Source organism: Schistosoma haematobium, chromosome ZW (genome assembly GCF_000699445.3).
Source record: "Schistosoma haematobium chromosome ZW, whole genome shotgun sequence".
NCBI classification, from domain to species: domain Eukaryota; kingdom Metazoa; phylum Platyhelminthes; class Trematoda; order Strigeidida; family Schistosomatidae; genus Schistosoma; species Schistosoma haematobium.
In genome coordinates this window covers 62,013,752-62,040,034 of record NC_067195.1, presented here as the reverse complement: position 1 = coordinate 62,040,034, position 26,283 = coordinate 62,013,752, and the positions used below count along the sequence as shown (strand labels likewise).

General features: G+C 29.9%; 1 protein-coding gene across 1 annotated transcript in view; it reads left to right on the top strand.

The window, feature by feature from the left end:
• The window catches only part of SYDE2 (Rho GTPase-activating protein syde2), a 79,454-nt gene that overhangs the window by 13,360 nt on the left and 39,811 nt on the right, over nt 1-26,283 (top strand). The window contains exon 2 of the mRNA XM_051211983.1: nt 8,661-9,869. Coding sequence (XP_051072114.1) covers nt 8,661-9,869 — 1,209 coding nt within the window. The remainder of the gene's footprint in view (nt 1-8,660; nt 9,870-26,283) is intronic.

Here is a 26,283-nt window from a genome sequence, read left to right as displayed (position 1 = left end):
TCAAATGGTAACGTTTTCAAAACCATGATTTTCATATCATTAATTCACAATTTCTCTTTTTTTTTAATCGTTTTCGTATTTATTTTAGTCAAATTTTAGTTAATTAAGGGTAATGAATAAAAATGGATCAATGCTATTAAAAAAAACTTCATTTTATAAATGATTTTTAAAGGACTTAAATTGTAACTCCTATAGAAGTGTATAATGAAAAGAAAGTTAATTTTGATTAATGAATAATGTAAATTATCACTTGAATCACTTGAAAATACAGAATTTATCAATGACTTATTCGGTAGGTAATCAATATTACGTGGAGTAAGATATTGATCGAATCATATATGCGATACGTAATTTTATCTAAAGTGTAAATCAATTTATGTTGATTTCAATATGAAGTTCCGGTTTCGAAAAGTAATTTTTAATGATTCATGGCAATATACACATAAACAGAATCTAAATGTATTTGGTGTTGACCAGATAAAATGTGCGCTGATATTGTTTTTATTAATTTCATCATCGTATTATAAATGGATTAATTAGAGTCGAGTTATAGTAAATGCTTAATCTATGAGTGGTCAGCTGCTCTTCTACTTAGGTCATGAAGAAGTGACATTGTATCCTGGTTATGGAGACGTTACAAACGAAGAATATTGAAACATTAGCTATCAATAGTTTTAAAAGCTTTACGTAATTTAGTTTCTACTGGCTTTAATAAATTAGTTTACTGAATACCTATGTTACAAAATAGAAGCAATGTAGGTTGTTGCTCGTAAGACTTTAAACGTCAACAATAATGTGTCTTTTGTCAGACTTATAATATTCGGTTGTTCAATTTTTAAAGTGAAATCATTAACGACGTAACATATATCCCTACAATAATGGATTGTCATCATTTTTTAACGAACTACAGGCTAAAGCCGTTTGCTAGACGGTCAGTGATGTGTGGGATATCAGGTTATCTTATCAGATTAATCAACAATGGATAATTATGAACATTATTCACTATCAATAAACCTTCCAAAAATAGTGGTTTATAAGGTTGACATCATTTGATTATCAAAGTGATATTAGTGAGTTAAAGTCGCATCGTAAAACATAAACTGTTTTATCTGAATGCATGCAGGTAAGAGACTTCACTAAAAGAATTTAAATCTTTCAGGTTCAGGAAATAGAGTTAAATTATCTATCAAATGTTAGGTGTTTCTATATAATAATATGATTGCCTGTATCTATAAACACCTGATAACAGAGCTTATACCCTCAGAACAGGCTTAACCCTCATTTATTTCTAAACAACCACTTGGCTGATGGACTTTCTTTCCTAGTCAACTGGAGCTACAATTGAAAATTATTTCCCTTATTGAATGTCCAGATCTATTTCCATAACGTGGAAGATCAAAGTTAAGAGTTTTTTTGGTAAAAGTAACTGGTGAAATTTACTTAAATGAAAATGTGACAGCTTCTTATCAAGTACATGAAAACAACTGAGAAGTATTTTCAAGTAAACTAGTGTTCTAAAATAACTAGGCAAGTTTTTGTATTATGATCATATTAAGCCCATGAAAGTCTTGAAATAGATCTTTTATGAGGTCGTGTTGTATACCGTAAATAAATCATTCTGAAATGAAACAGGAGACTAGAGATTTCCAAGTTCTGATAGTACTTCATATATTGTAAATCAGTTGAGAAAATTCGATTTTGATCTTGAAAACTTTCTGTAAAACCACTTGTGTAAGACCTAGGACCTACCGGACTTGCCCGTGAACACTTAACGTCTGGACCACTGGGCCGGTACCAAACGGTATTAATGTCTAACTTCAACCAATCCATGAAATCGCGCCATCGTCCACCATTGTCTTCAGTGAGTTATTATCTCACAACAGACCTGGTTGATCTCCACTGGTCACAGCTTCTCACTAGTCTGAAACTTTCCTGTAATTTCTCTTGACATAGGTAATTATTCAATATTATTTCTGTTGATTGAATTGAGGTAAATAAAATTTTTATTGAATTGAATTTTCTAACAGTAAAACTACAGTGTTATACATTATGATTTTATTCATAAAATGAACAAGAAAACTCTGTGTTCTTGATGCATTTGAGATCTTCCGTTATTTATATATGCTCTTTTATAGGTATTTAAAAAAAATTAAAATGGAATACCTGGAAATGTATCAAAGTGATTAACTAATGATAACAATGATCACTAAGTAACTATTGACCTAACATTTAGTCACCACTATATTATCTCGTTTATGGAAGTTCAGAAACAGTGTCTATTTAGTCAATGAAGTTTATTAACTACTTACGCTAAAATGAAAGGTACTCAAAATGATACATTATCAATATCTGTAGCTTCCTGTAATCGATTGACTTCACTTTAGTGACTTCTATTATTATGTTCTGATCAAATGTTATAATAGATGAATTCATTACTTTTACTCTATCTGATCAACTAGTACTGTGTGACAGCTTATTGCTTGTGATGATCGAACATTATCAACTAAGGTACTTTACTTCTTAGTCAACTATGTGTTTTTTATATTAGGTAGTTGAAGGTAAACAACAGAAAGGTTTAAATCTTGCTAACATTATCTATGAAATTTAAAACTGTCATTTAATATCGAAACCTGTATGTTACCAGCCTGTTCAATATACTTACATATTAGAATTACAGTAGTGAATAAAATCATGTTGAAAATTCGAACTGTAACTTTGAATTAAAAAGTTATCATCTAAACAAAACAAAATAATTCTGTTAATTAATAAACAATCATTTGGTTAATTGAAATAACCCATAGTGTCACTGAATAAGGAAAAGTGAATTCACTGAAGAAAATTTTCGTTTCGACGAAATCACTTACTTAAGCTGTACATTTGATTATTGATCAACTGTTCATCAATTAACTAATACTATTGTGAATAAACTGAAGCGTTTTAAAAATACTAGTTAATGGTAATAAATGAATGTCACAAGTGCAATTAATACTTCTGGTTTTTCACAACTTTTGAACATTGTATATCATCTTTCTATATTATCTATAAATATGATCTTAAAATACACACAGAGACCTTTAAACACCGAGGATACTTTGATCAAATGTTTTTTTACACTTCACTTGGCATACTTCGGATCCAATTTTAAACTAACTAATATTTGTTGTTCTTGTATGGATTAAATTTATTCTTCTTTATCATTTTCTCTCAGCCAACTTTCTATCATTGTACTTGCTTATCTCACACATACATATGTACCCAAATTTCTAATTCGACATAATAATCACAATTTTACAATAATGATGTTAATGATTATTTCCCTGTCTGTCTTTCATTTAAGTCAGTATTCTAACAGGATCTGTATTGATTTATTGTAGCGATGAAAATTTGAGCATTGCGTACCAAATCTTTTATTTGATATTAAGTTAGATAGTTATTACTATTATCATAATTTACACCAGTGTAGACAGAATGGTAAAAAGCACAGTTAGAAGAGAAAAGCTGTAATACATTTTTTTCAAAAGTGAGAGATTATTGTCATTATTAAAAGACATAGAAACATTGAACTATTATTGTCATTTAGGGCTGTAACCAATCGTTGTTGCCATAACAACAGCAAATATAACTGTATATGTCTTTTTTTGTAAATCGTCAACTGTTAAAATATGAACGGCGAGTTTTATTTTTTTGTATTACAAATCTGTGTTTGTATAAAATTTGAACTTAGTGAAACTAATATACAGAAGAGAATAATAAAGTTTTTGAGTGAATGTATAAAGGTAGTATCTTTTCAATTAGCTATATTAGCAAAGTGAATTGATTAAAAATCTTTTACTTTCCTATTTAATAACCAAAGCTAACTGATGTCATCGTCGTGTGATGCAACTAGGGTGGGAGGCATAATCATAGTGATTGACTAATACTTGTCCTAATTAAATCTCCTTTACATAAAGTAATCGTTATAAATCAATATTCAATATATGGTGCTTTAATACACATCTAATAGCTTACTCAGTGAATGTATTTCAATTTATATAAATGTACTGTAAGTCATATGTTGGTAAATAAGAACTGATATGAATCTAAGGATATTTGTCATTATCACTGTATACATATACAAATGTAACGAAACCTAATTTAGCACTTACGGTACTGAATAAATTTATTCCAATAATTTGTGGTTAATAAAGGCATAGATATTTTAAATTCTTTGATTTCTAAATCTAATGTAAACCGATATCGTGTAAACATGTCATCCAATATATAAGATTACTATCAGATTGGGGGTTTTTTGCAGAGATTGTAGTAATAGCATTACTGAAGAGTCTCATACCAGGACGAAACAACCATCCAGTGCTTCCAGGTTTTCTATGGTGGTTTAGCTTTAATCAACTCAGTAATTCGACTATTATGTAAGATTAAATTAAGTTTTGACATTCTTGTAAGAACATTAAAATTATATTATTCTGATTTTTTCCCATTTATTTATGAAATAATTGAGTCTAATTATTAACTTACTATTTTGAAAAATTCTGTTGGCTAAGTATTTATCTTAAAATCAACTAAAAAAAAAAACTTATAATGTTGAATTTTCATGCCCACTTTTCAGTTCAGTTCAACACATATTGACTACTAGGACTAAACAGCAATCCATTGGTTTTTCGTTTTAAATAGTTGTCGAGATACAATCAGTCAATGATGTAGACTATGAAAATGTATTGATTACTAAATTATGCATGAGTATGATTAAATTTAACGTCAGTTTTTTTATTCATTTCGATGGCAGTACGGAAAGTAAAAGTATAAAATACTAGGAAGACAAAAGAGCTTGTTTATTTATAAATCTTTTTTTAAAAAAATATTTTAAGTAAGAGAATCTTGAGTGATATGCAATAGAGTTTTACATTCATTTTTATAACTGTCAGTCTTTTATTTCTTCCGCTAAACATAAACAAAAGGAAATCTTTATTAGTTTCTTTCTAGACGCCTTTCCTAGTAATTCAGATTTTTCTAATTCTACTAAGAAATAAAGTCATGGTATGTAAATATATATAATTGTTTATGATTGACTGAACGAACTGATGAGTAAATAAATATGAATCTGAATAATCTAATTGTTGAGAAATTTAGTTGCGTTGGTCACAAATTAAATATTAATCAGGAAGGATAGATGTTATATTATAGTTAAGTAATACTAAACATTTTGGGTTTATTCACGGAACATTTTATAAGATTTATCGGTAATCAATAAAGGAAATAATATCAATGACTTAAAGCGTTAAATTGAAGTGCAATAATGGACTTTCATCCAACTTTATATAATTCACTCACATAGTTGATATTCATGTTAAACGCGATTATTGTAACTTAAAAATAGTTACTGATTAATTTTAATAACTAATCCATATAAACGTAATCTTCTGATCATAAAAATAAATCTCCACTAATTGTGTTATGCAGAATTTATTCAAACAACACAAATGTCATATACTTCTTAGTTTTGAATACTTTTCTAAAATAGATTTATCACTAAAAGTTACATTTTATAGATGCCAGATACAGTAAGTCTTTTTATGAGGTATATACAGTAGTCTGAATAAAGTATTTAAGTAGCATGTTTCCTGTATGTAATGTCAGTGGTAAATAGTGTTAGCTTATAACTCAACGTATTCTCAAACGTTAAGCCCCTCCAGCGAGCGCAGAAGCTGGTTGTTGAATTCGTCTAAGAGAACTTAAATGTTGTTATTAAATAATTTTTAATCATTGTGAAGGAAGTTGGTGAATGCCAGTTATTTTAAACTTTGAATCAAGGTTCTCTGTCGACCAGCTATCGTTATCAAAATGTATGTACGGTTTAGTGTATCTTTGTAGATATCGAAGTTTTCATCCATTACTAACATCATTGAACGAAATGTTAAAGATTGGAAGATAATATATACTTAGCTGGAGACTCATTAACATTATGCACTCACAAGGTCATAGGGGGTTACATCTAAAACATTTTGTTATCAAAGCAATGAAATTACTTCTAGGCCACTCGACAGGAATCTACTGTTCCATATTTTTGACTTCAGTCAATTTATGATACAGCTTAATTTTTATTAATTATTCTACGGAGCTTTTCTACAAACTAGAACTTTGTTTAATTACTATCTCTAATCTGTGCACGAATACGAGTATGATTAGAAATAAGTGCTTATGTGAAAATTTATCTACAGTAAACCAGAAAATTTTACATTCAATTTCACGAATTTACGTGCTAAAAAGATTTTTCAAGTTGAGTAAGTTTGTGTTATGTTTCTTGGTTTAACAAGTAGATTTAATTCACCAACAGAAAATTTAACGTTTACTTCACATCAGTTTACTTACATTCGCTATCCCTCGTGTAGGAGTATATACAGCCTAACACAATTCCCCAATCAACTCTGTAGTGGGCTCTACTTTACACTTTTTTCCTACTGACACTCATTCTCTTGATATCTGCTTCCGATTCCCAACAAAATGTATTCCTTGGTCTTCATCTTTTCCTTACTTCCCTTGCCTTCAGGATTTCAAATTAGGACTTGCCCGTGATGCAGTTTGTTGACTTCCACAATATTTGTTTTTGTTTAATTGGGTCATGGTCAACAGTGGTATTCAATACGAACGCTTAACATCTTTTGAAACACGTAAGCAAGATCTACCGAGATTCTAATGTTGATGTTTACTCTGAGATTACTCAATTTCAGTCAACAGCGAGATAACTAAAACTCATACATTTATATCTTATCACTCGACTCATTAGCTTGGTTGACAACGTGTTGGTGTTCGTAGAAATAAGTTCTCGATCTCAGTCACAAAGTGAACATCAACATTGAGCTGAAGTCACATCTAGCTAACCAGTCCTCGATGTGGCGAAAAACGAGCCCTGGATTATATAACAGCAAATATATCATGCCCAACACGTGGTTTATAATAAAACTCTAAAATCAATGCCAGATTATATGGGGATACATTGATAGATATGGAGCATGAAATAGCTATTCTTGTTTCTGACTCATCATGAATGTACAAGCTGAGTAGATATCAGGGTACCTAGGACTAGCAGCGATTGTGATCCTTCCAGGTGTACAATTGGTAATTATGCTTATCATTATTAGAATGAAAATGGTTACGAACATAATGTGTGTTTATTAGACAATACGAATACTTGTATTTTAAATGTAAAAATATATCTGTAAAGCTTTCACTGAATGTATTTGTATAGTTCTATCAGATTATACAACTTATGAGTAATATGGATGTTCAGATTAGATTAATGAGAGTAACGTTAGAACTATGTAATTTTACTCATCCAAAGTTTTATCTCTATTATCTTCACTAAATATGATGTCTAATTTCTCTGAAACTAAGACTCCAAATCTCAAACAAATATGAATATATATTCATGTGTGTATGTCTGTTACTTGTGTTTTACAATACATTCAAGTGTTTATACATTTGAAGAATTGTATGTATGTATTTTCACTTGGTTTTCCAAGTCTCATTAAACAATTACATAATTTCTTGTAAATGTTTACTACTTCGACTGATTCGTTATTTATTTATCAAACAAATATAAGTTTAGTAATTGACTTATTTATCCACACGCTATATTCATTTAATTTCAATTCATCATTTAGGGATAGTAACCCATATACTATCTTATATAGATCTCTCTTTTTTTGGAATTGATTTTCTCAACAACAACAACAAAAAGTTTCTTATTTTTTAACTTCACTCACTATTTTCATCTCTTTTCCTTTAACCGAATAATTTCTAATCAATAAAAATCAAATGATGGATGAGTTTTCCATGGAATATAAATATATTTTTTGTTTCTTTGTTTTGAAACAAAAATAGTTGACAAAAACTAAATAAACTTGGTAATACGAGAGAAAATTAGTGGAAACAAAAGAGAGAGAGATATATATAGATAGATAGATTATAAAATCATCTTGTAAACATTGTTTTTCATTCAATATTATCATTTTATTCACAAATTAATCCAGGTGACTTTTTCTTTTTCATTCTTGTTTGTTTTGAGCATTTATTGTTTATAAAAAAAAAATAGTTAGAATGTATAATTATTGAATAACTGATTATGTAGTTGGAGATATGTGCTAACCATATTTATATTGGATATAGAATTATTAGAATAGACTTACCAATAAATAATCTAACAACTATTGTTGGGTGACTGGTTTATGTAGTTCTTTTTATTTCTTACTTATTTTTCTGTCTAGATGAACTTTTTGATATGTCAAGCAGTTCAATAAATGAGCGATGAACATCTTAACTTTGTAACCCAGATTATTAAACAGTTTAAATAACTGAGTATGGTATTGCTAGCTTAGTTTCATTCAGTTAACAAAGAAAAGGTTATAAAATAAAGCAACTGTGTGATGGACTACTAATTCAGCAACCTATTGAAGGTTGGTTTAATAAGAATTAAAGACATAAGTTTCACTTCAGTTTACGACTGATTTTTTTTTATTATAATTTATGTCAAATCTGTCTTTGAAATAATTCATATATTAAACAATAATTGTGATTTTTAATAGTACATAGAGTAACTTGATTCGATAACGTAGTTGTACCATGAAATATTCTAAAGGCTTATTTTGTATAAAATATTTATACAGATCCTTCTGGAACCAGATCATCTTTTCCAAATGAATCCCTGTATATGTCTTCTAAACTTCCTGCCCAAATTCTTGGAAATACTCGAACTTCTACTGCACCAACTAGTCTTTCTGGTCAAGCTGAATTCGAAACGGCCTATTCAAATTTAGATTCATATTCTTTTGGAACGTCAAAAACGTTATCAGATCGCTTTGGAGATTTTCTAACTTTACCAAGTGAAAGATGTTTATCGACCTCTCAGGCTCCAAGTCATCCTTCACAATCTTCTACATACGATTGGGATAATTCGAATACTCCGTCTAGAACAGTGAATTTGCAAAATGTTGATCGTATCCCAAAATCTGGTAACCTTAATGGATTATTCATTTTGCATGTTATTGCAGGCAAAGGTTTAAATTCTACACACATTATTGTCAGAGATCTTTACTGTGTCATCGAAATGGACTCTGTACGTAAGGCACGTTCCATGATACGTACTAGTACAAGTTATTTTGAATGGAATGAGGTATTTGAACTTGATATGGAAGATAATAGATTTTTAGCTGTCTTACTTTATCAGTGGGACCCACGTACCAAGCATCGTTTATGCTTTTATGGCGGAATTGATTTGAAAAATTTGCTTGGTAAATTAACATCAAGTAATATAGAATCAACATCCCATACTTCAACAAGTGAACTTATTCTCAGCCCTTCTGTATCAATTTCACCCAAAAATGTTTATAAAATTGCCCTACAGCTTGAACCAAGAGGTGTATTATACCTGGAACTTGCACATATACCATTGGAAAAATTATTTCATCGTAATCAACATTTGTTAAGCACAAGTGCGTTGAGCTCAACTAGTGCTGATCGATTGTTATTTGGTGTATCGATCGATGAATTGATTGAGCGTGAACGTGTTATATGCCAAATTACTGAATTGTATTCCCCAAAACAATTAGTTTATCAAAATACATCTGATTACATGTTTATACCATTATTTATTAAGAAATGTGTTGAAGAAATTGACAAACGTGGATCAGACGTTGTTGGTGTTTATCGTTTAGCCGGTTCTGTATGGATGAAATTACAAGTACGTGAATTATTTAATCGTGTTACAAAGTCTACACTGAAAGCTATAGTTCATGAAGATGCTAAAGCTATTAGGGATATTATACAATTAGTGGATTTATCAGCCCAGCGTATTCCAGATATTCATGCTATTACTGGTAAGTTATTTTTCAAACAAAACTTTTTTAAATTAATTTCTTTAATATTTATGAATTTATATGATTTTTTATGTTATATATAACCAAAAAAGTCAACCATGAAAAATAAAATAACCACTGGATCATCTTTATGCTTATTGAAGTCTTCGAAAAATCTCGATCCTTACAATGAAGTCATTAAATACTTTATTATTGAGTAACAGTTACCAGATTTACACAAACACTATTCTGTTGTATTAAGCTCATGAACTCATAATTTACTACTTACTGAATTATATTCAATAACTGACCATTAATCTTTTAAAGTCGTTTATTTTTATTTTCATCTATAATTTCCTTTGGAACTTATAAATATCACGTAAAATGTAAGACTGCTAAGTTATATTGTAACTTACTGGTTTTATTCACCATTATTATTACTGTTATTATTATTATTATTATATACTTCGAGTTTATACTAATATTTTAACGTGAACATTCAGTGACCCACAAACCAGAGTTAAAAGCTTTAACATTTCTATATTCTCAAATAGTTCCCCTTATTTTACTGAAAAAAATTGTCACTAACATCATATACAGACTGGAGTTAACCATTTCCGATGGTAGCAAAAATCTTTGCACGCAGTAAAAAAAACATTCATGTTCATAAATTAGTTTATTATTTTCGGTTTATCAAAATATTTTATTTGTAGCCAAGTTAAAATATAAATAAAATAATCTAATCTTTTAGCTTGATGTGTATAATTCAATTGCTAATCTTCACGTTTCAAAATCCATACAACATTCACTATTATGTTCATTAAAATTACTTAGATTTAACAATTAAAAATAATTATAAATTGTTGAATTTTTCTAACTAAATATAGTTTGTAAATGCATTACATATCTAACAAATAGATCGTCTTATTAAGATTTTAGTACACAGTGATTTTAGCATAATTTTACGTAAGAATACTCAGAAAACTTGTAATTTCAATAGTAGAGATCATGAGTCAATTGAAGCTAGACCACCATGGAAAACCTGTAAACACTGGACGGCCGTTTTGTCCTATTGTGGTGCTGGCCATCCGTGCTCACCCATGACCCTGCCTTGCGGGATTTGTACCCAGGACCTGTTAGTCTCGAGAGCGAGCGCCTAACCACTAGACCACTGAGGTAGCCAACATTCAACAATATTAATGTCTAACTTCAACTGACCCACTAAATCTAGCGACATATCTACCATTGTCATCAGTGAGTTACTCACTGACAACTGACTCGGTTGAACTCCAGTGATCACTGCTTCTCACTAGAACTCCAGGATATATCTCTTGAAGCTAGTCACTAGTGAGCATATATTGATTAGTACCAGAAGGTCCTGGGTTCAAATCCCGCGAGCAAGGTCGTGGATACGCACTACTGAGGAGTCCCATAATGGGCCAAAACGGCCGCCCAGTGCTTCCAGGTTTTTCATGGTGGTCTAGCTTCAATGGAATCATGATCCCAACTATTGAAATTACTGTGATCTTCACAACACCCCTTCTGATACGAACTTGTAATTATTAGTAGAAAACTGTACAGTGTAAATCACACCAGATGATTTATACCTCTTCAACCATTGTTAATAAAATTAATACAAAATTTCAATGAGTTTAAAATTGTTGAATTACAACCTATACACTAAAGATCAAGCGAGTTTACCAGAGACAGTACTTTAAGTTGGATTTACCTTGTATAATATAAAGAGTTTATAATAGTTTTTACAGTCATTCTTAAAGCAATCTAATTTACATGCCTTATATAGTTATAACAAGTGTTTTATATCCACACAGAAATCAGTGTTTAAGATGGCACATTTATACTCCAAAGTTCCACGAATTGACCTTACTTCTTTAGAAATTTTGAAAGAATGAATAGAACATGATATGTTTAATTATCATATTATAAAAAGAAATTATCACTGAATTAATAAATCTGCAATTACAGATGAGTTTTGTGTATATTATAGTTGAATTCATGAGTTAATTGAATCTAGACCACTATGGAAAACTTGGTAGCACTGAACGACCATTTCATCCTACAATTGATTAGATCTTGTTATACTTAATTCATAAAACATTTTCTACTGATTTCATTTGTTACTATGGTCAAAAATTTCAAAAATTCGATGAAACTTTATTTATTTTGAAAAAAAATTCCAAGACCCCATTGTGTTTTATTATTTATATAGATTATTTATTTAAATATTAAGCAATATAATTTAAGCTAAACAAGAAAGACTTTCAATTTCTTGAAAATGACTTACATCAGAAAAAGAAAATACGGAAATACAAACGGAAACAATAACACATTGGTACTATTTCTTTTTCATTTGCTTTCATCAATAAATTTTTATATATTTAAAGGAAGACATAAAAATGAACACTCACACATTGTTTCTCTACTAAAGAATCTATTTTACAAAAGTCACATCTTATTATATAAGTTTATTTGAAATGAAAGAAAAATTTGAAAAAGAAAACACCCTACAGTGTGAAAGAAGGAAGAAGAAAAAGGCGAAAAGAATGAAAAACGAGATATAAAAACTGTGATGGTAAAAGAAGAATAAAAAAATTTTGGCCACTTCATAATTAAAAAAAAATTACAATTTGAAGCACAGTAAAAAATAAGGAAAATAGAAAAAAAAAGAAGGAAACAGACGACTAATTCTCCAGAGTCTCATGATATTATAATCAAATAAGTCAGGACACTGAATAATAATGAAAACTAAACAAACACAAAGTCATTGATATGAATTGAAAATGTTTCTTTTTAAGTGTACACTTATATATCTATACATACATAAATATTTACCGAACGAGTGTGGTAGGGTATATATTTATAGTCTGTTACTTATTTATATTGCATTTTATGGGTCTTATATTTGCATTTATTCTAATAGTACAAAATGAAACAAACCAACTGGATAAGGTATACAGAACACTTGGAAATAAATTGTTTCAAGCGATCGATTTTTTATGGTTTTGCTCCTGTTTAGTAGTCTATTTGTATTGTTCCACTTCGTTTCATTTTATTTGATTTCTTATAAAAATCTATTCACTAACTTGGTATTAAATATGCAATAATAATAATAATAATAACAGCAAAACAGCCAAATAAGGATGATGAAACTTAAAAAGACTAAAATGCTCCATAGTAAAATCTAACTGAATACTAGATTCTTGTTATTATGATGAGATTTAAGGGTAGGTTAGATAAATATTTACAGACTATCACAAAAAGGTAATTTATTAATTTTCAACAATATTTCTCATCAAGTTCTACAATTATAAATCTAAATTGCTATTACCATTGTCCTTATTATTATTATTATTATTATTATTATTACACTTGATAACCTTTTTTAGAAATTGATTCAGCATCCAACCCTATCTGCTAATTCTTGACTAATTCGTATTCTCTCTCTCTCTCACTCCATGTTGACCATATTTATTCCGATCATTTATCTCACAATTTCATTTCACTTATAAACTAATTCAAGTTAGCACTTCATATTAGTCAGCCCCAACATTAACGATTTAATTTGATTTTATATGACAAACAACAATTCTTGATTCAATTGACAGATAATTCCCATTTAAACATTAAAATTAAAACACGAAGTTCAGCGAAGGGATCTCTTTTCAACGAATTTATTATCAAGCTGTACAATCGTATATATATGAAAATCTTGTTTTTGTAAAAGTACTAATTCCGTGAGGAAATGTGAACACAATTAACCATGACGTAATAAAGAGATTATAATACTGGATTACGTAATACGAATAACAGCAATAGATTTAGTGAATATAATAGGAGTGAAAGGAAAGCAGTTAGGAGTTCTATACTTGAACACTTAATCGACTGTAACCATTCTACAGATCCACAATTTGATTTTAAGGTTGTTTATATGATTCGTTCAAATCTACCTCGATTTCTTCGTATCGAACTCTTACCATCCAGGAGCTTAAACCAGAACTATGCGTACAAAAGAAGTACGTTTTATCGTTATCGTTACCTTGGCCTTAATTATTTTGATTATCCTATTATTATTATTATTATTACTGCATTCTCCCCTTTACTTATGTCTTATATTCTCATTGTTTTATTCGTAAATGCTCATCATATCACCTTATTTATTTTTTTACATCTCTATGACCTTTAATTATTACGACAAAAGCATTTTAATCATCTTATTATATTCACTAAATCTATTATTATTATTCGTATTACGTAATCTAGTATTATAACCTTTTTTATTAACTGTGTTCACATTTCCTCACGGAATTAGTACTTTTACAAAAACAAGATTTTCATATATATACGATTGTACAGCTTGATAATAAATTCGTTGAAAAGAGATCCCTTCGCTGAACTTCGTGTTTTAATTCTTGATTCACATATTACAACTTCCAAATGATGTACTCTGCCTTAAATCTGATCAATTTTATGGAATATTAATTTACATATGAGATAATTGTAGAGTATCTGATGAGAAATTATTGAGAAGAATATTTTTCGTTCATATAATTGTGTTTGAATATAATGGGAAGTTTTCAGCGACTTCAATAATATATATCAGTGGTAATTAATTAATTTACTTTGGAAGTTGGTAATTTTTTTTTTACAAAAAGTTGATGGTTACGTAACTGTATATGAATTAGTGAAATTTGTTTAGATTCGAATATTTCAGTTTGATCTTTCAGTGATCCAATGTAACAAGTTCAGAATTCATAGTAAAACAAAATCTTCAACTGATCATTGATTTAGAAATCTTAAATTTACTATCATATTTACAAAACTGTACATTAAATTCAGTACTTTAATTTACTTGAATCAAATCTCGAAATTCATAACAAAGCTTCTAATGAATGATAATGATCGTTCTGTATCTTTGGATTGAAAAGGTATAAAAGCGAGTCTGAAATCAATTACAGTAAACCAATTTTATATATCTCCTGAAGTATTTCAGATATTTTCCGAAATACTTGTCAGAGTTTAATTTAAAAAACTTTGCTTCACCGATCCTATCTTGAAAATATGATATTTAAAGGATGCTATACGTATAAACCAAAACACTTTAGCCGGTATTAGATGACCACCATGACGTTTTTGATAGCATGAAACAATGACATTGTTGGGATGCACTCACAAAGACAGAAAATCTGTTACTGATTGAAATCAACCACCACAGTTAGTAGCAAATTCATTTTTACTCATACTCTTAAGATTTAGCATTCGTATGCGATGTATGACATATTACATTTTGATTTATTTAAATATTGGCTTGATTCAATGTTTGGTTCTACCACTTCATTCAATCTCAACTGGAGTTAAAAATTTTCAGCTACCGTGATTATTATTAAACAGCTCATTTAACTAGGTTACAGATGTACAGTCACAAAAGTAATTCTTTCCACTTTCATTCAGAAACTATATAAACGAACCATATATAATAACCACATAAGATCCGAAAACGCCTGTTGGTTACACGGTGTTTTTAAAAAAGAAGAAGGTTCATAGCCTTAGTTCCGCACAGTAGAACTGTCTGACAGTTATTTTGAGTTCCATACGTTCTTCAGTTGTAGGAATGCTGTCATTGCCTTCACATATGTATCAGATTCTCCTTGTTCGTCGATGATGCTGTACAGTTACGTGAAGGTTTCCACCTCCTCGAGAATTTCTCCATTAAATGTGATTCGGTTGGTGTTACCCTTCATTCGGAATCTTGATGAGGTATCCTTCTTCCCAGTCTGTTGTCACTTATTTCTCTCCTCAAATCTTAATAATAACGATGCGGAGCATATTTGCAGCTACTTCTATGTCTTACTTCAGTGTTTCTGCTGGTGTATTGTCAGGTACTGCTGCTTCCCCAAACTTGATTTGTCTGATGGTCATGCTAATTTTTTCGATTGTTAGTGGTATTACATTTATAGGAATGTCTGTAGATGCTGCTTTGATGCCTGATGAGTTCAGTGGGGCTAGTCTATTCAACAGTTCTTCAAAGTGCTCACTCATCGGCTCTGTAGTTCTTAAATCTCAGTGACAGGCTTGCCTTCTTTGTCCTTGACTGGTGGCTCTGCTCTACTTTACTTTATTTCACTGCTAGTTTCTTCGTTGTATCATATAGTTGTCTCATACTTCTTTCTGTTGCAACGTTTCGCCACTGTCATTGCTAGGTCTTCTACGTATTTCCGCTTGATGGCTCTAATGTTCCTCTTTACTCTCTCGTTTGCTTCTATATGTTCAACCAGTGTGTTGATTTTCCCTACTGTTGTCCGACTGTTGTTAATTGATGTCTTCTTCTTCTTCTCCTCTTTTGCCCAAGCTTGGGGCGGGCATTAACCCTAGAAGATCTACATTCGGAATTTGATTAATTAAAGTTGACAGTTAAACATTATATTTCTACTGTTAGAATTGGCGTAAACTTTTCTTTTCTACCTATGTACCATTCTTTATGAAAGCATACTTGGCAGGATATACTTCTACCACTAAAAGTGGTTTAAATTATAGTAGCAAAAATTTTTCTTTACCAGTCAATTATGTTAATAACTATGTTATAAACGCAATAACCAACTAAAACGATTACAAAATTTTTTTCTATTGCAGTAAATCTCAATAAGAATAATAAAATGACCTGATTAATTAACACTGTCTTGTCCATTTTCATTATCCCTTTTGTTTTTATTTGTATGAATGTACGTATGTGTATCCAGGTAGGCATGTATTCAAATCCCCTTAGGCACAATTTATATTATTATTATTATTTATGATGTTCCTATAAAAATGAAATAGAGTTGCTGTGTGATTTTTTTTAGTAATAACAACGTTAAAATATCAAACAAACAAACAATCCCATAATGATGTGAAGTATTATGGGGAGTATTTTGTTCGTTGTATTGTCAGGACTGAACATTTAGGAATAAATATTAATTAGATTCGTTTAATGGTACTTCAGAATTATATAAACAAATGCTCCAATATTCACACAGTGGTACTCTAGCTGACATCAACTGTTGATAAAAACTATAAAATCTGATCGAATCATTGAAATTTACTTTGTATTTTATTCTATTTTATAAGTATAATAATGATTAACAATAGAATGTAAAGCAAATAAGTCTATTCAAATAGATGTTTTCACCATATCTGTATTATTTAAACAGTGTCCTAGATTCGAACAATAAAACATACATAATATTAATTTAATATCTTATTAACAATAAAAAAACGACTTGAAACATCTTAACTAAACAGTTATTTGACGTGAATCACAACATTTTGTTACTTTATTAAAGCAATTTTCTGTAGATTCAAGATAACTTACTCTTAACTGACTGAGCTGATATGTGTATGTACATCGATTCATTTTTGTTCTTCAATTCCTTTATAAGTGTCGCACACGATTGTATGTAAATGTATGGTGAGTAAAAATATTCATAGTTAAAGCCAGATCTTAGTTATTTACATCATGAAATGAGATCAGCTAGAAACGAGTGAAAACTAAAGACTATTGAGGAAGCATTTGTTTCATTGATGATGAAAACGAATGGAATTTCCAGGTCTCGTGATTGGTGAGTATACCATAATAATCCATGATTTTAACTTAAATTCGTCATGTTGAAAATAGGATTTTTAAATTATACCGATTTTTTCTTCCCCATCAAACCGTCAAATCTAATTACAGATTTTCATTCACATTCTTCATCTCATTTCCTATCATACCCATTAACCTATGAAACAAAGTGTACAAATATGTTACCATTATAATAATCATTACCCGTGTAATCACTATTTTGCATTATAATAATATGATTCATAAAAATATTGTAGTATTACTATTACTAGTAACAGTAGTAGTACTAATAGAGCGAAATATAAATAAACAAATTTTCATAATTATTGATTCCGTTTATATTGGAATACATTTTATTTTCCTCCTTTTCTTTTCGTTTGTCCAACTGATCATGACTTTAAAGAAGAAGAATAAGAAGAAAGGGAGCAATTATTAATGTTACATAATTGCGTTAAATTCTTAAGCATTCACTTGGTCAGTTTGTTTAATATTCTACTTGCTGTCTTTTATATACACTCACCCACACACGCACATACCATTTTTTCTCCTTCATTTCTATCCTTCTATCACTCTAATCCACATTAAAAATTACAAATTTTCCGCCTTTTTAACAAAAACAAACAAGTGAGAGGAAGATAGGGAACGTTCTATTCGTATGACTTCTTGATAGTTTATGAGTAAATTATTAAGAAATATTAATTGTGAACGTTTAGTTTAATTTCAACAACTAACTGTAGTAATGAATTATTTATGGAACCTGATATCTCAATAACAAATGGAATATAATTGAATCAACTAGAAGGACAGATACATTTCGAATGAAAAACTTATACACTTTCAAACTACAATTTTAACTAGGTGAAAAATATATTTGTTCTCTGCTATATACCCAACTAATTCTACGCATTCTGTACGTTAGCTAACCAGTTGTTATTCACTGTAAACTCTAACCGATTGATAAAACCTTAAGATTAATAAGTCAGTAATTGTATGTGTCTCTAACTATGATATTAAGGTAAATAATATCACTAACTCTGTAGATAATATATTCCATCAAATATACCTTAGTGAAAATTGATAAAATGACTTATCATAAAATGCTCACTACTAAGTCAATGTGATATGGTATTTGTTACTTATTCTTTTATGAAGAATTTCCATGTAACTTCGGTGTCTTATATAAGTGTATTATAGTAACAAATGTAGGGTTTACAAAAAGTTTATGATTGAAACAGTCTGGTTCACAAACTGAAAAAGCAAATTTTTATAGTACCAACAAACAAAATGATGGTAAAATTAATAATAAACTGATGTTCAAACTAGAATTTTATGAACATTGAAAACTGATCCAAATACTTCGATCTTCTGGCGGTTATTAATAAGATATGGTTACAACTGCTGACTAGCTCAAAACCTATGTTGTGTGGCTTTATATTAAGTGATTTTTAATCACTAAATATCACAAAAATCGTAGCTTGATGTTGAGGTTTCCGACATAGTGACTGAATTTTGAATCGAATGATAAAGGATGAATACCATAAAGGACGGTACTATGTGACATTAATTACCATTTATTAACGTCATGATACATAGGAAAAGATTAGTGAGCGGGCATATTAAGTAACACAATTCAAACAGCATAGGCAAAACATAGGTTCGCACAGATGAATAAGATAACCTCAAGCTGTAAACTCCTTAATTAAAATAATAAGAGAAAACAAATTAAATAACTAGGCTTATAAAGATTCAGGTAGCATTATTCAGAAGTTTAAAGATGGTAGTGAGTATTTTCAGTTCATGCGGATGATTCTGGTGGAGATTTGTTCTCTGAGAATTATGTTTAGTTCAGGAAGTTTTCATTATTCTTCTCAACAACACACTTCTAATGAAATTAAGATATTCTAATTTTTCTCCACGTACGACTTACAAGAAACACACCATAATCTACCCAGTTCATCAGCCAGTTAGGAAAATTAATGACCTATATAAGATTAAGAATCAGGCTGAAGGGAGAAAACAAGTAAAATGAATACGCAGAGAAAATTTGAAAACCTCACATTTGCTTGCAATTTGTGCTGACTGTAATGTTAAGGGAAATAATAGAATCTCCATGAATAAACTATCTAGTTCGACCATCGAAACTCCACCGAAATCATTCAGAAATGTTGCTAAGATCTTCACATCCGACATTTCACAAACCGATATACATATATACATATCGGCGATGAAATAATTACATCAAGCACTCCTGTTCATCGATTAATGTAATAGTTTTTCGTTAGTAATCAAAACGACCTTCTTTGAACGTAATAAATATATGCATAAAACTGTACTCCAATTTTTGAAGCATATCAAAATATTAAAAAGAGGGAGGGGTTGTTGTAGTTAGTTGTACATAGTTGAGTTAACCCCATTTACCCCGACACAGAAAACGTTGTTATAATTTTTGTAAATATTTATTAACACTGGTTAAACAAATAAATTGTTTATAAAGCTATTCAATTAATACATGACAAAGATCTTAAATTCAGATTTTAAAATGTTTGGATTTACTTCACTTTTATTTGACGTGGTTTTTGTCATTAACTGTTATCAGATGGAGAACCCTTAAATGTCTTGTTATCAGAGTTTGCTGTTTTTGTTAAAAATAATGTCTATTCAAGAGTAAACATTGGCAAATAAAAAGATAATGGAATACGGAACTATCTGAACTTCTAATTAAGTCAAACAAATTAAACTAAAAATGATTTTATTCACTTCCCTGTATTGTTTGTCCTTAATACTGAGGTTGGATTTAAAGAAGAGAATTCGACCTCAATTAATATTTTTAAGGTAGTATTACTTACTTTTGCTTTTATTTCAAGGGGGGTCACAAATATTATGACTTATTGTCGACTAAATTTTCGCAAAATTATTCCATAGATCTATTAATTAACAAAATAAATTCATCGTATAATTAAGTTTTTCATCAAATAAAGTTTTCTTTTCGCCTATGCAATTCATTTAAGCTGTACAATGCTAAGCCATCATTAAAAACCTGGAAGTGATGGACGGCTGTTTCGTCCTTGTATGGGACACCTTGACGTTAGGTATTCACGATCCTCTACTCAAAACTCACACAGCATCATTGATTGGTTAAAGTTAGACAATAACACCGTTGGATACCGGCTCACTGTTCTAGAGGTTAAGCGTTTGCGAGAGATTGGAGGTCCTGGGTTTGAGTCCCGCGTGAGGAATCATGGATGAGTCCTATGTTGGGATGAAATGGCCTTCTAGCCCTTCCAGGTTTTTAACCGTGGTTTAGCATCGAAAGGTCCGTGATTTCAATAAAGTAATGAAATATTGAAGAAAAAACCTAACATCGCGTTATACTAAAAATTGTTTTAAGAGAAAAACGAATATTGAGATAAATTTATGTAATAGTTCAATGGCTGACGAAAAAGTTCAAAAATTAGTTTACAGGCAAGTGATAAAGGTTTTCCTCGCTGAGTCCCTTTTAAGTCTTCTTAAACATTATTATTTGTTTACTGAAATAATGTTTACAAATATCTTGTTACTGAGTTCTTATACTTACTTGAAAGCAAATCGATGTATTGCAAAATATAATAGACTTTTTAATAATAATACTGTTTTGGTGAATATATTTTTATAAAAGAATAGAGAAGATTGTATCATTAAGTGGTTTGAAACTCTAAATATAAAAATGAGGTTGCGTAATAATCAGGGGATTACAGAGGAATACAGAGGTGAAAGTAATTTACGGATCACAATTACGAAGGATAATTGTCCGCTTGACAAATATGAAGAAAAAAAAGAAAAACATAAAGGTCATAATAATGACCGAATAATAATCATGAAAATTGTTAAAGGATAATAATAACCTCCTGATTATTACTCAATCTCATTTAATACTTGGAGTCACGAATCACTTTAAAAATAGCTATTTCTTTAAAAATTATTTTAGTCATATTTCGTCTCTCTGTTTAATTTAATGCATTTCTAAGTGAAGTGGACTAATAATAACTCGGATTAATTAATTGAATATTTCTTTTTAATATCTTCATAAAACCTTGAAAATATTCGTCGTTTTGCACCTTTACATTTATCCACTTTTTGGTCGTTTTTCTAGCTTGTTTACGGCCTACTTAACTAACATTCGGGTCGGTTTAAATTCTAATTATGCTATTTCTGTGTGTGTGCATCTGACAAAAAAATGCTCACGGTAATCTAATTCTGCTAGTTTACTTCTCACCTCCTAACTCACTCTCTCTCTCTCTCTCTGAAAAAAGCTCTTTTCCTTTCTATCCTCCTTTTACTGTAAACATTTATTCTTAATGACACTTTTTGTTAGCGAGACTGATCCACATAGAAATTATTGATGAAAATGTAAACGAAATCGGTGATGAAAATATATGATGAAGAAATCCATGATAAATAAAATCTACTGTAAAATTTCATGACTGAAATCTACTACTTTCTTTAATTCGTTAAATTAATTCAATAATCTGTCAGTCAATCAATCAGTCAGCTAGTTGACTTGTTATAGTTCTCCATTGTAATTGATACCAGATAATTCGTGTACGTGTATCTGTACATATTCCAATCTGCATGATTTTGAGTTATCAAGTTTTTGATAGTCTTAAATGAGTTTTGATACATGTGAATTGTACGGATTGCTTTGACATAGCTATTTTCACAAGTTCTCATGAAAAGATTGTGACTAATAATGGAACTTAAGATGTGCGTCTCTTCCTATTCGAGACTCATCATCTGGATGTACCTGTATCCCAGTGGATAACATGTACAGCGTTTGATTCAAAGGGTACTGGGTTCATGTATAAATGTGATCATCGATACTGGGATCCAGGCGAACCCAGCTGACGAGTCTCGTAATGGATGGACCGCGCTTATTGAATTTTACTGCAAACCATAATTTATGTATTCTATGAAACTGTTTGCACATATGTATAAAAGATTTTGTACTGGAAGGGATAAAGAGTGAGGATGAGAAGAGTCTCTAAAGAGCCACCTGAAGCAAATTTTATCAGACACTGACATCCGTGGATTTTCTTCACTTATTTCTGTTTATCAATAGAAATCTATGTCCATTGTCTACAGACCATTAGCATCTTAATAAACAATCATTTCATAAAAATTTACATTTTGTTGCATTCTAGACTAATGTCTTTCTTGCTTTGTTCCATTCGTAATTTTTTTGGGATTATTATTACTTTGCCTGTTAATTTTTTTCTACATATCTATTTAATACTAGACTGATCAATTCATTATGATTAGTATGATTCTTGTATGGAGACATTAGTAACATATTTAGAGGAATCTTATTTACGTTACTTCAAAATACTGAAATCCTAAACTGAATTATTTTTCTACGTTTTTTAATTTAAAATGATTAATTTGGGCTTCAAATAGAAATATCAGAAACGAGAATGTTGAGACTATAATTTGTGGACGACCTTTGAGTGACGCTAGACTGACATTAAGAGTATCCACCTACTTACTAGAGCTAAATGAGGTTTATAAACCTGTGTGAAGGATAAAGATTATGATTTACAGTTGAGGAATTAGATTTAGGGTTTTCATCACGAAATGACATCAGCTATAATGCCAGGATTTATTTAGCCGAATGAATGAGTGAATTTTGCACCAAAATCCGGCACCTGTTATCTTACACTTGATTGGTTCGTCCACAAATTATATTATCGCCATGGAAATTAGTTACAACTAATGTCATACACACTGTTTGCTACTTGAAATGTCGATGAGAAAAAATGGTATGATGTAAGTTTTTTATTTTTAGTGAATATTTTATTGATAATAAAATTAAGTTAGTATGAAAACAATAAAATAGCGAATAACCTTAAAAATGCATTACATTGTTCTTTTACAATTGTCATTATTACTCTATTCAATTTACAATAATGTAGTGGATGTTTATATAACTTAGCGGATTCTGTAAACAATATTTTCTGTGTCAAGTAACTCAAGAAAATTAAATGCTTCTTACTAGCTACTAATATTCAGATTACAACAAGGCTTCTGAATGAACTAATCATGTTACACTGACATTTAACTAATTAGATATCAGTGACAGCTATTCAAGAATATAAAGTGTGTTATCAGCATCCAACTTACTGATAAATTTATCTAAAAAGTAGTCAACATAGTGCTTTTTCGAAGACATAAATGAAATCATACAGACTGTGAGTTCAAAAACTCGCACCTTAAAACGTAGGGGATAAGCACTGTCCATTTTCAATTGTACACCATCACGTCCTAATAATTCACAAAATATAAGTCTAGCACATTTATCCATATTTCTGACTTTTATTCCTTTTTCATAAATAATGCTATATTTCACGACGTGCTGTAGTGTACTCTACTTATGCTGACAAATATAAGTAGTATGTAGCACCAATAGGAAGCGAAATGCATGCCAGCAAAAGATTGAGAAGATCCGACTGAAAAGAATAGAAAGGGAAGCAGAGAGTTATTGTAATAACAACAGAATTGAAAGAATCATGAAGTATGTGAAGGATAAGTGATGAAATATGTACAAATTATATATTTAATATATAGTTTTCATATTTTACGAAAGCACTTTGTAATTTCACATTAAACAGTAAATTGATCTGTCCGCCTGAGTTATTCGGCACTACAGTGCTACTTTACGTTTATCTCTTGTACATGTTCATCATTGCCAGTTTAGCCTTATTACTATAATTTTTGTTCACATAAGTATAATTGTTGTCGATAGCATTATTTTCGGGTAGATCTTAAAACATGAAGCATTTAACATCATAGCTTATATTAAATATTAAACTCACTCAGCTCCAGTCAATATTGGTAGACTGTTTGAAAAAATTTCCTGATAACAATGAGATATTCGTTTTTTTAATGATAACATTAAAGGATTGTGTTAAGCTGGAAGTGGCTTTCGTCAGAAAGTCCTATTAGTAACGAAATCGTTGAGCATCATGTCGTAGTTTGGCATATTGAAACAGGGTAACGGAATTACTAGTATTTATCAAATATTTTTTACAGTTATCTTCAAAGTGTACAATAGTAAAAATACTCAAATATTTAAACTGCCTTCACTGATGGTTTGTGTACATTTGTTGTATATGCAATTTTCAATATAACCAAACGATCCTACATATGAGACCATTTTCACCGAATAACAAACTACTTTATATATGTACTAATGACAATTACTGAAAGGGATACAACATAGATTTATAATAGAGTTGAAATATTCTCTCACATGTGTAATTATATTAAATTGAGCATATATTTGCTTTCTTTTTTTATACTGTCTATATATCATTGAAATAAAGGTTAGTTAAAATTTCTGATTAAACTATTTCATATAGAATTAGGTGATGATACTATCCAAAACAACCTATTTCAGTGAACTCACTAATTCCATTAGAGTCTCAAATCTGCATCACTTCATTAAATTTTTTTTAAGAATTAATTTGGACGTCTGAAAAGAAAAATACTCTGAAATCGAAATCTCCTTACATCAGTCTGATGAAAATGTTATACCTCTGAAATATACCAGTCCAAGATAAAATCTTCAAAGCGGCTTAAAATAAGTGGAACTAAATAACTGTTAAGTGTTCTGTAGTCATCAATAATTTTTAAGTAAATTTACATTTTATCACATTATTTTCTTTTATTTCAATAAACTGTTTTGGGAGATGTAAATTCTTGAATTTTCGTACACAACGACCTGCATTACTTCAAACACACCAACCATATAAGGAGTTTCATTTATATTGATACACTTATAGTAGACTTAAAATAAAGTGACTGTTAACTTGATAGTGATTCATTCGTATAACGTTTTGTGAACTGTTTCATCAGATCTAAATAATAACTAATGATCATAGATTTATACGGTGTAGATATAAATATGAAAAAATATCGGCACACACTAAAAAACATCTTGTAAAGATTAATTTCATAACTCCGACATCGAGCGTAATAATATTAAGCGAGTCTCGTAGTAAACTTTTATTATATTACCGGGAAAATTAACAATTTAATCAATTATTTTACTCTTAGTTCTCAGTATTAGCAAACATATGAGACATCCATTATAAATGAATTCAACAATCCTAATATGAGTCTAAGGATTGTGGAGATTGTTAAGCTTTTGATTGAAATCAGTCTCGCGAGACTGCTAGGTCCTGGGTTCGAATCTCGCGGGGTGCGAGATCGTGGATGCGCACTGCTGAGGAGTCCCATACTAGGACGAAACGGCTATCCGATGCTTCCAGGTTTTCCATGGTGGTTTAGGTTCAATGTACTCATGATTTCAATCAAAAATCCTAATATGCTCAAGAGCTATCTTTCACATTATTCAGATAACGATCTATCTGGTTTCTGATATGAATAATGAAGAAAACAATGTTTCTTATTATCCTTAAGCTTTACTTCTTTTTTTCAAATTTTCTAAATATATGCTTAAACAGGAAATCTTTATCAATTCAGTTATATATTTTTACATCTAAAAAAATTTCTTCTAAATCTAACTTTACTTGTAATTGAGTTTTGTATCATTTAAAATGTATATGAGTGAATAAAAGTTTGTCTATATAAGATTTTCATATATTTCTATATGTATCCATATAGACTGAAAGTTTTAGGTTAATTCATTTTTTCCCGTTTTTAAAAAAAATTATTATTACCATAAACACTGTGTAATGTCAGTTATATAAAGAAATTTTAACATTAGAGATATGTTATTTCTATTACTTCATTATTATATGTACTTTCATTTGTTTAACTTAATTA